This window comes from Chiloscyllium plagiosum, unplaced genomic scaffold (genome assembly GCF_037043375.1).
Source record: "Chiloscyllium plagiosum isolate Xiang-an unplaced genomic scaffold, Cpla_swu_hap1 HiC_scaffold_38, whole genome shotgun sequence".
Taxonomy (NCBI): domain Eukaryota; kingdom Metazoa; phylum Chordata; class Chondrichthyes; order Orectolobiformes; family Hemiscylliidae; genus Chiloscyllium; species Chiloscyllium plagiosum.
The window spans coordinates 4,718,108-4,735,258 of NW_028270176.1; the positions used below are offsets into that span (position 1 = coordinate 4,718,108).

Consider the following 17,151-nt stretch of genomic DNA (forward strand, 5'->3'; position numbering starts at 1 on the left):
ACTGATTCCAGGATTCACACTGATACTGGACAGCAGCCTGTCACTGATCCCAGTCTCACACTGACACAGGACAGCAGCCTGTCACTGATCCCAGTCTTCACACTGACACAGGACAGAAGCCTGTCATTGAACGCTGTCTCACACTGACACAGGACAGCAGCCTGTCACTGATCCCAGTCTCACACTGACACAGGACAGCAGCCTGAGACTGATGCCAGTATCACACTGATACAGGACAGCAGCCTGTCACTGATCCCATTCTTCAAATTGTCCAAGGACAGCAGCCTGTTAATGATCACAGTCATCACACTGACACAGTACAGCAGCATGTCACTAATCTAAGTCTTCACACTGACACAGGACAGCAGCCTGACACTGCTCCCAATCTTTGCACTGACACAGGCCAGAAGCCTGTCACTGATCGCCGTTTCACACTGACACAGGACAGCAGCCTGATACTGATTCCAGTATTCACACTGACACAGGATAGCAGCCTTTCATTGATCGCAGTCTCATACTGACACAGTACAGCAGCCTGACACAGATCCCAGTCTTCACACTGACACAGGACAGCAGCTTGTCACTGATCCCAGTATTCACACTGACACAGGACAGAAACCTGACACTGATCCAGTATCACACTGGTACAGGACAGCAGCCTATCACTGATCCCAGTTTCACACTGATACTGGACAGCAGCCTATCACTGATCCCAGTATCACACTGACACAGGACAGAATCCTAACACTGATCCCAGTATCACACTGACTCAGGACAAAAACCTGACACTGATCCCAGTATCACACTGGTACAGGGCAGCAGCCTATCAATGATCCCAGTATCACACTGGTGCAGGACAGCAGCCTGACACTGATCACAGTTTAACACAGACACATGATCGTTGCCTGATACTGATTCCAGTATTCACACTGACACAGGACAGCAGTCTGACACTGATCCCAGTTTAACACAGACACATGATCGTTGCCTGATACTGATCCCAGTATTCACACTGACACAGGACAGCAGCCTGTCATTGATCCCAGTCTTCAAATTGTCCAAGGACAGCAGCCTGTTACTGTTCACAGTCATCACCCTGACACAGGACAGCAGCATGTCACTGATCCAAGTCTTCACACTGACACAGGACAGCAGCCTGATACTGATCCCAGTCTTCACACTGATACAGGACAGCAGCCTGTCACTGATCCCAGTTTCACACTGACACAGGACAACAGCGTGACATTGAATCCAGTCTTCACACTGACACAGGACAGCAGCCTGTCACTGATCGCGGTCTCACACTGACACAGGACAGCAGCCTGACACTGATCCCAGTCTTCATACTGATAGAGGACAGCAGCCTGTCACTGATCGCGGTCTCACACTGACACAGGACAGCAGCCTGACACTGATGCCAGTATCACACTGGTACAGGACAGCAGCCTGTCACTGATCCCATTCTTCAAATTGTCCAAGGACAGCAGTCTGTCACTGATCACAGTCATCGCACTGACACAGGACTGCAGCATGTCACTGATCCAAGTCTTCACACTGACACAGGACAGCAGCCTGATACTGATCCCAGTCTTCACACTGATACAGGACAGCAGCCTGTCACTGATCCCAGTTTCACACTGACACAGGACAACAGCGTGACATTGAATCCAGTCTTCACACTGACACAGGACAGCAGCCTGTCACTGATCGCGGTCTCACACTGACACAGGACAGCAGCCTGACACTGATCCCAGTCTTCATACTGATAGAGGACAGCAGCCTGTCACTGATCGCGGTCTCACACTGACACAGGACAGCAGCCTGACACTGATGCCAGTATCACACTGGTACAGGACAGCAGCCTGTCACTGATCCCATTCTTCAAATTGTCCAAGGACAGCGGTCTGTCACTGATCACAGTCATCGCACTGACACAGGACTGCAGCTTGTCACTGATCCCAGTCTTCAAATTGTCCAAGGACAGCAGTCTGTCACTGATCACAGTCATCGTACTGACACAGGACTGCAGCTTGTCACTGATCCCAGTCTTCACAGTGACACAGGACAGTAGCCTGTCACTGATCGGCGTCTCACACTGACACAGGACAGCAGCCTGACACTAATCCCAGGTTAACACAGACACATGACCGTTGCCTGATACTGATCCCAGGATTCACACTGACACAGGACAGCAGCCTGTCACTGATCACAGTTTAACACAGACACATGATCGTTGCCTGACACTGATTCCAGTCTTCACACTGACACAGGAGAGCAGCATGACATCGATCCCAGTTTCACACTGACACAGGACAGCAGCATGACATTGATCCCAGTATCACACTGGTATAGGACAGCAGCCTGTCACTGATCGCTGTCTCATACTAACACAGTACAGCAGCCTGACACGGATCCCAGTCTTCAAATTGTCCAAGGACAGCAGTCTGTCACTGATCACAGTCATCGCACTGACACAGGACAGCAGCCTGTCATTGATCCCAGTCTTCACATTGACACAGGACAGCAGTGTGTCTCTGATCCCAGTCTCACACTGACACAGGATAGCAGCCAGTCACTGATCCCAATCTTCACACTGACACAGGACAGCAGCCTAACTCTGATCCCAGAATCACACTGACATAGGACGGCTGCCTGTCCCTGATCCCATTCTTCACACTGACACAGGACAACAGCATATCACTGACCCCAGTCTCACACTGACACAGGACAGCAGCCTGTCACTGATCCCAGTCCCACGTTGACACAGGACAGCAGCCTGTCTCTGATCCCAGTCTTCACACTGACACAAGACAGCTGCCTGTCTCTAATCCCAGTCTTCACACTGACACAGGACAGAAGCCTAACTCTGATTCCAGAATCACACTGACACAGAACGGCTGCCTCTCCCTGATCCCAGTCTCACACTGACACAGGACGGCTGCCTGTTTCTGATCCCAGTCTCACACTGATACAGGACAGCAGCCTGAAAAAGTTCCCAATCTTCACACTGACACAGGACAGCAGCCTGTCACTGATCCCAGGTTAACACAGACACATGATCGTTGCCTGATACTGATTCTACTATTCACACTGACACAGAACAGCAGCCTATCATTGATCCCAGTGTCACACAGACACAGGATTGCAGCCTGATACTGAACCCTGCTTTCAGAGTGACACAGGGCAGCAGCCAGTCACGGATCCCCTTCTCACACTGGTACAGGACAGCAGCTGGTCACTGATCCGAGTCTGAAACTAATACAGGACCGGAGCCTGACACTGATCTCAGTCTCACACTGACACAGGACAGCAGCCTGTCTCCGTTCCCAGTCTCACACTGACACAGGACGGCTGCCTGTCACTGATGCCAATCTCACACTGACACAGGACAACAGCATGTCACAGATGCCAGTCTCACACTGACACAGGACAGCAGCCTGTCTCTGATCCCTGTCTCACACTGACACAGGACAGCTGCCTGTCACTGATCCCAGTCTAACACTGACACAGGACAGCAACCTGACACAGACCCCAGCCTTCACACTGACACAGGACAGCAGCTTGACACTGATCCCAGTTTAACACACACACATGATCGTTGCCTGATACTGATTCCACTATTCACTCTGACACAGCACAGCAGCCTGTCATTGATCCCAGCGGCACACTGGTACAGGACAGCAGCCTGTCACTGATCCCAGTCACCACACTGACACAGGACAGCAGCCTGTCACTGATCCCAACCTTCGCACTGACACAGGACAGCAGCCTGTCACTGATCCCAGGTTAACACTGACACATGATCATTGCCTGATACTGATTCCAGGATTCACACTGATACAGGACAGCAACCTGTCATTGATCCCAATATCACACTGGTACAGGACAGCAGCCTGTCACTGATCCCAGTCTTCGCACTGACACAGGACAGCAGCCTGTCACTGATCCCAACCTTCACACTGCCACAGGACAGCAGCCTGACATTGATTCCAGTTTCACACAGACACAGGACTGCAGCCTGATACTGAACCCTGCATTCAGAGTGACACAGGACAGCAGCCAGTCACGGATCCCCTTCTCACACTGGTACAGGACAGCAGCTGGTCACTGATCCAAGTCTGAAACTAATACAGGAACGGAGCCTGACACTGATCCCAGTCTTCACACTGACACAGGACAGCAGCCTGTAACTGATCCCAGACTTCATACTGACACAGGACAGCTGCCTGTCACTGATCCCAATCTAACACTGACACAGGACAGTAGCTTGACACTGATCCCAGTCTTCTAACTAACACAAGACAGCAGCCTGTCACTGGTCGCTGTCAAACACTGACACAGGGCAGTAGCCTGTCACTGATCCCAGTCTTCACACTGACACAGAACCGCAGCCTGTCACTGACCACAGTTTCACACGGACACAGGACAGCAGCCTGACACTGATCCCAGTCTTCACACTGACACAGGACAGCAGCCTAACTCTGATCCCAGAATCACACTGACATAGGACGGCTGCCTGTCCCTGATCCCACTCTTCACACTGACACAGGACAACAGCATGTCACTGATCCCAGTCTCACACTGACACAGGACAGCAGCCTGTCACTGATCCCAGTCACACGCTGACACAGGACAGCAGCCTGTCACTGATCCCAGTCTTCACACTGACACAGGACAGCAGCCTGTCACTGATCCCAATCTCACACTGACACAGGACAGCAGCCTGTCACTGATCACAGTCATCGCACTGACACAGGACAGCAGCCTGTCACTGATCCCAGGTTAACACAGACACATGATCATTGCCTGATACTGATTCCAGTATTCACACTGATACTGGACAGCAGCCTGTCACTGATCCCAGTCTCACACTGACACAGGACAGCAGCCTGTCACTGATCCCAGTCTTCACACTGACACAGGACAGAAGCCTGTCATTGAACGCTGTCTCACACTGACACAGGACAGCAGCCTGTCACTGATCCCAGTCTCACACTGGTACAGGACAACAGCCTGTCACTGATCCCAGTCTTCAAACTGACACAGGAGAGTAGCCTGTCACTGACCTCAGTCTTCACACTGACACAGGACAGCAGCCTGTCACTGATCCCAGTATCACACTGACACAGGACAGCAGCCTGTCACTGACCCCAGTCTTCACACTGACACAGGACAGCAGCCTGACACTGATCCCAATTTAACACAAACACATTTTCGTTGCCTGATACTGATTCCAGTATTCACACTGACACAAGACAGCAGCCTGTCATTGATCCCAGGGTCACACTGGTACAGAACAGCCGCCTGTCACTGATCCCAGTCTCACACTGACACAGGACAGCAGCCTGTCATTGATCCCAGTCTTTACACTGACAGAGGACTGCACCCTGTCACTGATCCAAGTCTTCACACTGACACATGACAGCAGCCTGACACTGATACCAGTCTTCGCACTGACAAAGGACAGCAACCTGTCACTGATCCTAGTTTCACAGTGACACAGGATAGCAGCCTGATACTGATCCCAGGTTAACACAGACACATGATCGTTGCCTGATACTGATTCTACTATTCACACTGACACAGGACAGCTGCCTATCATTGAAATCAGTGTCACATAGACACAGGATTGCAGCCTGATACTGAACCCTGCTTTCAGAGTGACACAGGACAGCAGCCTGTCACTGATCCCAGTTTTCACATTGACACAGGACAGCAGCCTGTCACTGATCCCAGTCACCACACTGACACAGGACAGCAGCCTGTCACTGATCCCAGTCTTTACACTGACACATGAAAGCAGCCTGTCACTGATCCCAGACTTCACACTGACACCGGACAATAGCCTGTCACTGATCGACATTTCACACTGACACAGTACAGCAACCTGACACAGACCCCAGCCTTCACACTGACACAGGGCAGTAACCTGTCACTGCCCCCAGTCTTCACACTGACATAGGACTGCAGCCTGACACTGACCACAGTTTCACACTGACACAGGACAGCATCCTGACAAAGACCCCAGCCTTCACACTGACACAGGACAGCAGCCTGACACTGATCCCAGTTTAACACACACACATGATCATTGCCTGATACTGATTCCACTATTCACTCTGACACAGCACAGCAGCCTGTCATTGATCCCAGCAGCACACTGGTACAGGACAGCAGCCTGTCACTGATCCCAGTTTTCACATTGACACAGGGCAGCAGCCTGTCACTGATCCCAGTCACCACACTGACACAGGACAGCAGCCTGTCACTGATCCCAGTCTTCACATTGACACAGGACAGCAGTGTGTCTCTGATCCCAGTCTCACACTGACACAGGATAGCAGCCAGTCACTGATCCCAGTCTTCACACTGACACAGGACAGCAGCCTAACTCTGATCCCAGAATCACACTGACATAGGACGGCTGCCTGTCCCTGATCCCACTCTTCACACTGACACAGGACAACAGCATATCGCTGACCCCAGTCTCACACTGACACAGGACAGCAGCCTGTCACTGATCCCAGTCCCACGTTGACACAGGACAGCAGCCTGTCTCTGATCCCAGTCTTCACACTGACACAAGACAGCTGCCTGTCTCTAATCCCAGTCTTCACACTGACACAGGACAGAAGCCTAACTCTGATTTCAGAATCACACTGACACAGAACGGCTGCCTCTCCCTGATCCCAGTCTCACACTGACACAGGACGGCTGCCTGTTTCTGATCCCAGTCTCACACTGATACAGGACAGCAGCCTGAAAAAGTTCCCAATCTTCACACTGACACAGGACAGCAGCCTGTCATTGAACGCCGTCTCACACTGACACAGGACAGCAGCCTGACACTGATCCAAGTATCACACTGGTACAGGACAGCAGCCTGTCACTGATCACAGTCATCGCACTGACACAGGACAGCAGCCTGTCACTGATCCCAGGTTAACACAGACACATGATCGTTGCCTGATACTGATTCTACTATTCACACTGACACAGAACAGCAGCCTATCATTGATCCCAGTGTCACACAGACACAGGATTGCAGCCTGATACTGAACCCTGCTTTCAGAGTGACACAGGGCAGCAGCCAGTCACGGATCCCCTTCTCACACTGGAACAGGACAGCAGCTGGTCACTGATCCGAGTCTGAAACTAATACAGGACCGGAGCCTGACACTGATCTCAGTCTCACACTGACACAGGACAGCAGCCTGTCTCCGTTCCCAGTCTCACACTGACACAGGACGGCTGCCTGTCACTGATGCCAATCTCACACTGACACAGGACAACAGCATGTCACAGATGCCAGTCTCACACTGACACAGGACAGCAGCCTGTCTCTGATCCCTGTCTCACACTGACACAGGACAGCTGCCTGTCACTGATCCCAGTCTAACATTGACACAGGACAGCAACCTGACACAGATCCCAGCCTTCACACTGACACAGGACAGCAGCTTGACACTGATCCCAGTTTAACACACACACATGATCGTTGCCTGATACTGATTCCACTATTCACTCTGACACAGCACAGCAGCCTGTCATTGATCCCAGTGGCACACTGGTACAGGACAGCAGCCTGTCACTGATCCCAGTCACCACACTGACACAGGACAGCAGCCTGTCACTGATCCCAGTCACCACACTGACACAGGACAGCAGCCTGTCACTGATCCCAGTCTTTACACTGACACATGAAAGCAGCCTGTCACTGATCCCAGACTTCACACTGACACCGGACAATAGCCTGTCACTGATCGACATTTCACACTGACACAGTACAGCAACCTGACACAGACCCCAGCCTTCACACTGACACAGGGCAGTAACCTGTCACTGCCCCCAGTCTTCACACTGACATAGGACTGCAGCCTGACACTGACCACAGTTTCACACTGACACAGGACAGCATTCTGACAAAGACCCCAGTCTTCACACTGACACAGGACAGCAGCCTAACACTGATCCAAGTCTTCACACTGACACGGGACAGCAGCCTGTCACTGATCCCAACCTTCACACTGACACAGGAAAGCAGCCTGACATTGATCCCAGTTTCACACAGACACAGGATTGCAACCTGATACTGAACCCTGCATTCAGAGTGACACAGGACAGCAGCCAGTCACGGATCCCATTCTCACACTGGTACAGGACAGCAGCCTGTCACTGATCCAAGTCTGAAACTAATACAGGAACGGAGCCTGTCACTGATCCCAGTCTTCACACTGACACAGGACAGCAGCCTGTCACTGACCCCAGTCTTCACACTGACACAGGACAGCAGCCTGACACTGATCCCAATTTAACACAAACACATTTTCGTTGCCTGATACTGATTCCAGTATTCACACTGACACAAGACAGCAGCCGGTCATTGATCCCAGGGTCACACTGGTACAGAACAGCAGCCTGTCACTGATCCCAGTCTCACACTGACACAGGACAGCAGCCTGTCATTGATCCCAGTCTTTACACTGACAGAGGACTGCACCCTGTCACTGATCCAAGTCTTCACACTGACACACGACAGCAGCCTGACACTGATACCAGTCTTCGCACTGACAAAGGACAGCAACCTGTCACTGATCCTAGTTTCACAGTGACACAGGATAGCAGCCTGATACTGATCCCAGGTTAACACAGACACATGATCGTTGCCTGATACTGATTCTACTATTCACACTGACACAGAACAGCAGTCTATCATTGATCCCAGTGTCACACAGACACAGGATTGCAGCCTGATACTGAACCCTGCTTTCAGAGTGACACAGGGCAGCAGCCAGTCACGGATCCCCTTCTCACACTGGTACAGGACAGCAGCTGGTCACTGATCCGAGTCTGAAACTAATACAGGACCGGAGCCTGACACTGATCTCAGTCTCACACTGACACAGGACAGCAGCCTGTCTCTGTTCCCAGTCTCACACTGACACAGGACGGCTGCCTGTCACTGATGCCAATCTCACACTGACACAGGACAACAGCATGTCACAGATGCCAGTCTCACACTGACACAGGACAGCAGCCTGTCTCTGATCCCTGTCTCACACTGACACAGGACAGCTGCCTGTCACTGATCCCAGTCTAACACTGACACAGGACAGCAACCTGACACAGACCCCAGCCTTCACACTGACACAGGACAGCAGCTTGACACTGATCCCAGTTTAACACACACACATGATCGTTGCCTGATACTGATTCCACTATTCACTCTGACACAGCACAGCAGCCTGTCATTGATCCCAGCAGCACACTGGTACAGGACAGCAGCCTGTCACTGATCCCAGTTTTCACATTGACACAGGACAGCAGCCTGTCACTGATCCCAGTCACCACACTGACACAGGACAGCAGCCTGTCACTGATCCAAGTCTGAAACTAATACAGGAACGGAGCCTGTCACTGATCCCAGACTTCACACTGACACCGGACAACAGCCTGTCACTGATCGCCATTTCACACTGACAGAGGACAGCAACCTGACACAGACCCCAGCCTTCACACTGACACAGGGCAGTAACCTGTCACTGCCCCCAGTCTTCACACTGACATAGGACTGCAGCCTGTCACTGACCACAGTTTCACACTGACACAGGACAGCATTCTGACAAAGACCCCAGTCTTTACACTGACACAGGACAGCAGCCTGTCACTGATCCCAGTTTAACACAGACACATTATCGTTGCCTGATACTGATTCCAGTTTTCACACTGACACAGGACAGCAGCCTGTTACTGATCCCAGTCTTCACATTGACACAGGACAGCAGTGTGTCTCTGATCCCAGTCTCACACTGACACAGGATAGCAGCCAGTCACTGATCCCAGTCTTCACACTGACACAGGACAGCAGCCTAACTCTGATCCCAGAATCACACTGACATAGGACGGCTGCCTGTCCCTGATCCCACTCTTCACACTGACACAGGACAACAGCATATCACTGACCCCAGTCTCACACTGACACAGGACAGCAGCCTGTCACTGATCCAGGTCACACGTTGACACAGGACAGCAGCCTGTCTCTGATCCCAGTCTTCACACTGACACAAGACAGCTGCCTGTCTCTAATCCCAGTCTTCACACTGACACAGGACAGAAGCCTAACTCTGATTCCAGAATCACACTGACACAGAACGGCTGCCTCTCCCTGATCCCAGTCTCACACTGACACAGGACGGCTGCCTGTTTCTGATCCCAGTCTCACACTGATACAGGACAGCAGCCTGAAAAAGTTCCCAATCTTCACACTGACACAGGACAGCAGCCTGTCACTGATCCCAGGTTAACACAGACACATGATCGTTGCCTGATACTGATTCTACTATTCACACTGACACAGAACAGCAGCCTATCATTGATCCCAGTGTCACACAGACACAGGATTGCAGCCTGATACTGAACCCTGCTTTCAGAGTGACACAGGGCAGCAGCCAGTCACGGATCCCCTTCTCACACTGGTACAGGACAGCAGCTGGTCACTGATCCGAGTCTGAAACTAATACAGGACCGGAGCCTGACACTGATCTCAGTCTCACACTGACACAGGACAGCAGCCTGTCTCCGTTCCCAGTCTCACACTGACACAGGACGGCTGCCTGTCACTGATGCCAATCTCACACTGACACAGAACGGCTGCCTCTCCCTGATCCCAATCTTCACACTGACACAGGACAGCAGCCTGTCATTGAACGCCGTCTCACACAGACACAGGACAGCAGCCTGACACTGATCCAAGTATCACACTGGTACAGGACAGCAGGCTGTCACTGATCACAGTCATTGCACTGACACAGGACAGCAGCCTGTCACTGATCCCAGGTTAACACAGACACATGATCATTGCCTGATACTGATTCCAGTATTCACACTGATACTGGACAGCAGCCTGTCACTGATCCCAGTCTCACACTGGTACAGGACAGCAGCCTGTCACTGATCCCAGTCTCACACTGACACAGGACAGCAGCTTGTCAGTGATCGCAGTCTTCACACAGACACAGGACCGCAGCCTGTCACTGACCTCAGTCTTCACACTGACACAGGAGAGCAGCCTGTCACTGACACCAGTGTCACACATGACACAGGACAGAAGCCTGACACTGATCCCAATTTAATACAAACACATTTTCGTTGCCTGATACTGATTCCAGTCTCACACTGACACAGGACAGCAGCCTGTCATTGATCCCAGGGTCACACTGGTACAGAACAGCAGCCTGTCACTGATCCCAGTCTCACACTGACACAGGACAGCAGCCTGTCATTGATCCCAGTCTTTACACTGACAGAGGACTGTACCCTGTCACTGATCCAAGTCTTCACACTGACACACGACAGCAGCCTGACACTGATACCAGTCTTCACACTGACACAGGACAGGCACCTGTCACTGATCCCAGTTTCACAGTGACACAGGATAGCAGCCTGACACTGATCCCATGTTAACACAGACACATGATCGTTGCCTGATACTGATTCTACTATTCACACTGACACAGAACAGCAGCCTATCATTGATCCCAGTGTCACACAGACACAGGATTGCAGCCTGATACTGAACCCTGCTTTCAGAGTGACACAGGGCAGCAGCCAGTCACGGATCCCCTTCTCACACTGGTACAGGAAAGCTGCTGGTCACTGATCCGAGTCTGAAACTAATACAGGACCGGAGCCTAACACTGATCCCAGTCTCACACTGACACAGGACAGCAGCCTGTCTCTGTTCCCAGTCTCACACTGACACAGGACGGCTGCCTGTCACTGATCCCAGTCTCACACTGACAAAGGACAACAGCATGTTACAGATGCCAGTCTCACACTGACACAGGGCAGCAGCCTGTCTCTGATCCCAGTCTCACTGACACAGGACAGCTGCCTGTCACTGATCCCAGACTTCACACTGACACAGGACAGCAGCCTGTCACTGATCACCATTTCACACTGACACAGGACAGCAGCCTGTCACTGATCCCAGCCTTCACACTGACACAGGCCAGCAGCCTGTCACTGATCCAAGTCTTCACACTGACACAGGACAGCAGCCTGTCACTGATCCCAACCTTCACACTGACACAGGAAAGCAGCCTGACATTGATCCCAGTTTCACACTGACACAGGATTGCAGCCTGATACTGAACCCTGCATTCAGAGTGACACAGGACAGCAGCCAGTCACTGATCCAAGTCTGAAACTAATACAGGAACGGAGCCTGTCACAGATCCCAGGCTTCACACTGACACAGGACAGAAGCCTGACACTGATCCCAATCTCACACTGACACAGGACAGCAGCCTGACACTGATCCCAGTTTCACACTGACACAGGACAGCAGCCTGTCATTGATCCCAGTTTAACAAAGACACATGATCGTTGCCTGATACTGACTCCACTATTCACACTGACACAGGACCGCAGCCTGTCACAGATCACAGTCATCACACTGACACAGGACAGCAGCCTGTCACTGACCCTAGTCTTCACACTGACACAGGACAGCAGCCTGTCACTGACCCTAGACTTCACACTGACACAGGACCGCAGCCTGACACTGATCCCACTATTCACACTGACACAGGACCGCAGCCTGTCACAGATCACAGTCATCACACTGACACAGGACCGCAGCCTGACACTGATCCCAGTCTTCGCACTGACACAGGACAGCAGTCTGTCAGTGATCCCAGTTTAACACAGACACATGATCGTTGCCTGATACTTTATTCCAGTGTTCACACTGATACAGGACAGCAGCCTGTCTCTGATCCCATTCTTCTCTCTGACACTGGACAGCAGCCTGACATTGATCCCAGTTTCACACTGACACAGGACAGCAGCCTGTCACTGACCCCAACCTTCACACTGACACAGAAAAGCAGCCTGACGTTGATCCCAGTTTCACACAGACACAGGATTGCAGCCTGATACTAAACCCTGTGTACAGAGTGACACAGGACAGCAGCCAGTCACGGATCCCCTTCTCACACTGGTACAGGACAGCAGCTGGTCACTGATCCAAGTCTGAAACTAATACAGGAACGGAGCCTGTCACTGATCCCAATCTCACACTGACCCACGACAGCAGCCTGTCACTGATCCCAATCTCACACTGACACAGGACAGCAGCCTGTCACTGATCCCAATCTCACACTGACACAGGACAGCAGCCTATCACTGATCTCAGTCTCACCCTGACACAGGACAGCAGCCAGTCACTGATCCCAGTCTTCATACTGACCCACGACAGCAGCCTGTCTCTGATCCCAGTCTCACACTGACACAAGACAGCAGCCTGTCTCTGATCCCAGTCTCACACTGACACAGGACAGCAGCCTATCTCTGATCCCAGTCTTCGCACTCACACAAGACAGCAGCTGGACAGTGACCGATGTTTTTATGAATCTGAAGACATTTGAGGTATTTGGTGAAGGTCTTGGTGCATTGGGAAGTGGGTCTTCAATTGATAACCATGTAAGATATTCTGCACCCTGGGATGGTGATATTCATCTCACTTGGCCGTGGTATGTATTGATGTGAATGATCCACTGCACACTGATTCTGTGGAGATGGAGTTGAATGGTTGGATAATTGGACCTTGTCAATGGAGAAAAGTGATTTCTTGCAGCACCAGAGCTGGGAATGTTTGGTCCCAGGTGGTTAGTTCTCAGAATTTGAACCCAAGCTGGTCATGTGTGACAAGAGCTAACATTTCCTCACACAAAGGGTATGTGGACTTCCAGAATTCTCTGCTTTTACACACATGCCTGCCTGCGTGTACACACACACACACACACACTCACACACACACACACATACACAGACACACACACACACACACACACATACACAGACACACACACACACACACACACACACATACACATACACACACACACACACACACACACACACACAGACACTCACACACACACACACACACACACACACACACACACACACACTCACACATACACAGACACACACACACACACACACACACACACACACACACACACACACACACACACACACACACACACACACACACAGTGGAATATAGGTCACAGCTATGTCAGCCGTAATCTGGTGAAATGGTGGAGAATGTAAGGTGGCAGAATGGCCTGTCCTGCTTTGCATTCCTCTTGGTCACATGAATGGCTCTTCCTTTCCCTGCACAATGGACTTGAGGGGCTGAATGTCCTTCTCCTGATACTGTCCAGCAGTCTCGAGGAGGGGCTGAACCTCCTGTTCCTGAGCTCCGATATTGGTCTGACATGTGGCGCATTTGTTTGAGCAGGTTGCAGACACGGAATTTGCTTTCGACTGTCCGCCACTGATCAAGGTTACAGTCCATCGATCAGGGCCAAACCTGACCTCAGAGGACAGCAAGAATGTTGTTTTGGCAAGATATGAGCCACGGACATTTGTACAGACAGACAAGCCTGTTTACAAAGCTGGGCAAACTGGTGAGTGTTGAATTTGTGTGACAGGAAAGTTCAGGAGGAGGGGAGGGTCTTGTTTCTGGAAAGAAACCAGTTTGCAAATCTCAACGGCAAGTTGTCACCAGGAGAGGTTCCACACCATAGCCACTTCATCCAAGCAAAGAGGATCTCATTGTCTCAGCACTGGACATCACTATCACTGAATCCCCCACAATTGTGCCCCTCAAATGCCAGCAGTGAGCACCTCCAAGAAGAGAGAATGTAAGCATCACCCATTAACATTCAGTGGTTTCGCTGAATACCCCAATATCCTGTGGGGTTACATACATCAGAAACTGAACCAGGGTAGTTATATAAATATAGTAGTCACAAGAACAGGTCAGAGGCTGGGAATTCTGCAATGAGTAACTCATCTAACTCCCCAAAACTTGTTTATCTTCGATGAGGCACAAGTCAGGAGTGTGATGAAATACTCCCCACTTGCCTGGATGGTTGCAGCTCCAACAACACTCAAGAAGCTTGACACCATCCAGGAGAAAGCGGCCCACTTGATTGGCCTCAAATCCACAAACATTCACTCCTCTACCACAGATGCTCAGTAGCAGCAGTGTGTACTACCTACAAGATGCACTGCAGAAATTCAAGGAAGATCCTCATGTAGCATTATCTAAACCCATGACTACTTCCATCGAAGGACAAGGGCAACAGGTACATGGGGACACCATCCCCTTCATGTTCCCCTCTGAGCCACTCACCATCCTGACTTAGAAATATATCACCGTTCCATCAGCGTCGCTGGGTCAAAATTCTGGAATTTCCTCCAAACTGAATTGTGAGTCAGCCTACAACATGTGGACTCCAGCAGTTCAAAATGACAGCTCACAGTTGTCTTCTCAAAGGCAACAAGGGGCCAATAAAATGCTGACCCAGGACCTTTCTGATTCATTTTGAAATCCATTTGAAATAGCAGGATTACAAATTTCATCAGTTTTGAAGTGAACTCAGCTAGTGTGACCTAGCCTAAATACTTGCACTTGTGTAAATGCTTTGCGAGAGAGCAAGGCTAGTTAGGAGTAATGACAGATGCACACTGTCAAGGCCAGGTTCATTTGCAAAACTCTCCCTGGAGAAATTGTTGACCCTTGTGTGTGCATGGGAAGGGGCTGGGGTGACTCATGGGGCACGCTGACCTGGCAGGTTGAATTGGTCAATTTCAAATTTGAGTGAGGAGATTTCAGATTTTGAAAAGGTGTTAATCCAGGAAGACAGGGTGGTGAAGAAGGCATTACCATGCTTGCCTTTGTCAGTCAGATTATTGAGTACAGAACTTGGGACGTCATGTTGTGGCTATACAATACATTGGTAAGGCCACATTTGGAGTACTGCACACAATTCTGGTCACCCTGCTATAGGAAGGATGCTAATAAACTAGAAAGGGTGCGGAAAAGATTTATAAGGATGCTACTGAGATTAGAATGTTTGACTTACAAGGAGAGGCTGGAATGGCTGGGATGTTTTTCCCTCAAGCTTTGAAAGCTGAGGGGTGACGTCAAAGAGGTTTATAAAATCATGAGGGGCATAGTCAAGGTGAACGGCATAGATTTAAAGTGAGAGGGGAGAGATTCAAAATGGGCCTGAGGGATGACTTTTCCACACAGAGGGTGGTACGTATATGGAATGAGCTGCCAAAGGAAGTGATAGAGGTGAGTACAATTACAAGATAGGTACATGGATAGGAAAGGTTCAGTGGGATATGGACCATATGGAGGAAAATGGGATTAGTTCAATTTAGGAAACCTGGTCAGCAAGGACGAGTTGGGCTGAAGGGCCTTTTTCTGATCTGTGTGACTCTATGACTCTGTGTGGAACCAGGGTGAAAGGAGGAAGTAATTTACAAATAAGATCTAAATTAATAGAAGAATTGCCCAACAGTCTGTCTGGTCTCCTCTTGTTCCTAGCTAGCAGTCTCAAGCAGGGCAGAATGGTCTCTTTTTCCTGTGCATCAGGTTTGAAAGTTGCTGAATGGCTCCCTTTTCCTGCCTAACAGCCTCAAGTGGGCTGAATGGCCACATTTTGTTCTTATATAACAGAATCAAAAAGGGGCTGAATGGCCTCTACCTAAATCTGTGCAGTATGGGGCTGAAAGACATCTTCATGTTTGTATAGATCAGACTCAAGAGGGGCTGAATAGCTTTCTCTTGTTCCTGTCTTACAATTGTCTGCATTGTTAAGGGACTGGGCTTGAGTACAGATCCCAGTGGATTGAAGTTCTCTGTGAAATTACTGGGTGTTGGGAACATCCCATTGCTGGTCTCAGTGTTTGGGATCTTACTGTGCCTTCTGTCTTTCAGTGAAGTTCAGAATTGTGACACTAAATGAGAATTTCATGGCTGTTCAGGAAAAGGTGAGATTTCTCTGTGTAGCCCTTGCACTCCACCAACTGCTCAATCAGACAGTCTTCTCACCTCACCCATCCCCTCATTTACTGTCCCAGTACCTCTCTCCCTCTCTCTCACTCTAACATATCGTCTCTGCCTCAGTTTATGTCTGTATGTTACCCTGTGTGTGCCTCTATCTCTGTGTGTGTCTGTCTGTCCCTGTCTATGTCTGTATCTCTCGGTTTCTTTCTCTGTCACATTCTTTCTTCCTCTCTCTGTAGCTGTCTCTTTATCTCTCTGTTTCTCACTTCCTCTGA

The 17,151-nt window shown here is 50.5% G+C and overlaps 1 protein-coding gene across 2 annotated transcripts in view; it reads left to right on the forward strand.

Moving 5' to 3' along the window:
- LOC122544240 (pregnancy zone protein-like) overlaps positions 1 to 17,151 on the forward strand; it is a 321,085-nt gene that overhangs the window by 11,579 nt on the left and 292,355 nt on the right. For both annotated transcript variants that reach the window (XM_087980973.1, XM_087980974.1), the window contains exons 3-4: positions 14,312 to 14,480; positions 16,808 to 16,860. In XM_087980973.1, the coding sequence (XP_087837099.1) occupies positions 14,312 to 14,480; positions 16,808 to 16,860 (222 nt within the window). The remainder of the gene's footprint in view (positions 1 to 14,311; positions 14,481 to 16,807; positions 16,861 to 17,151) is intronic.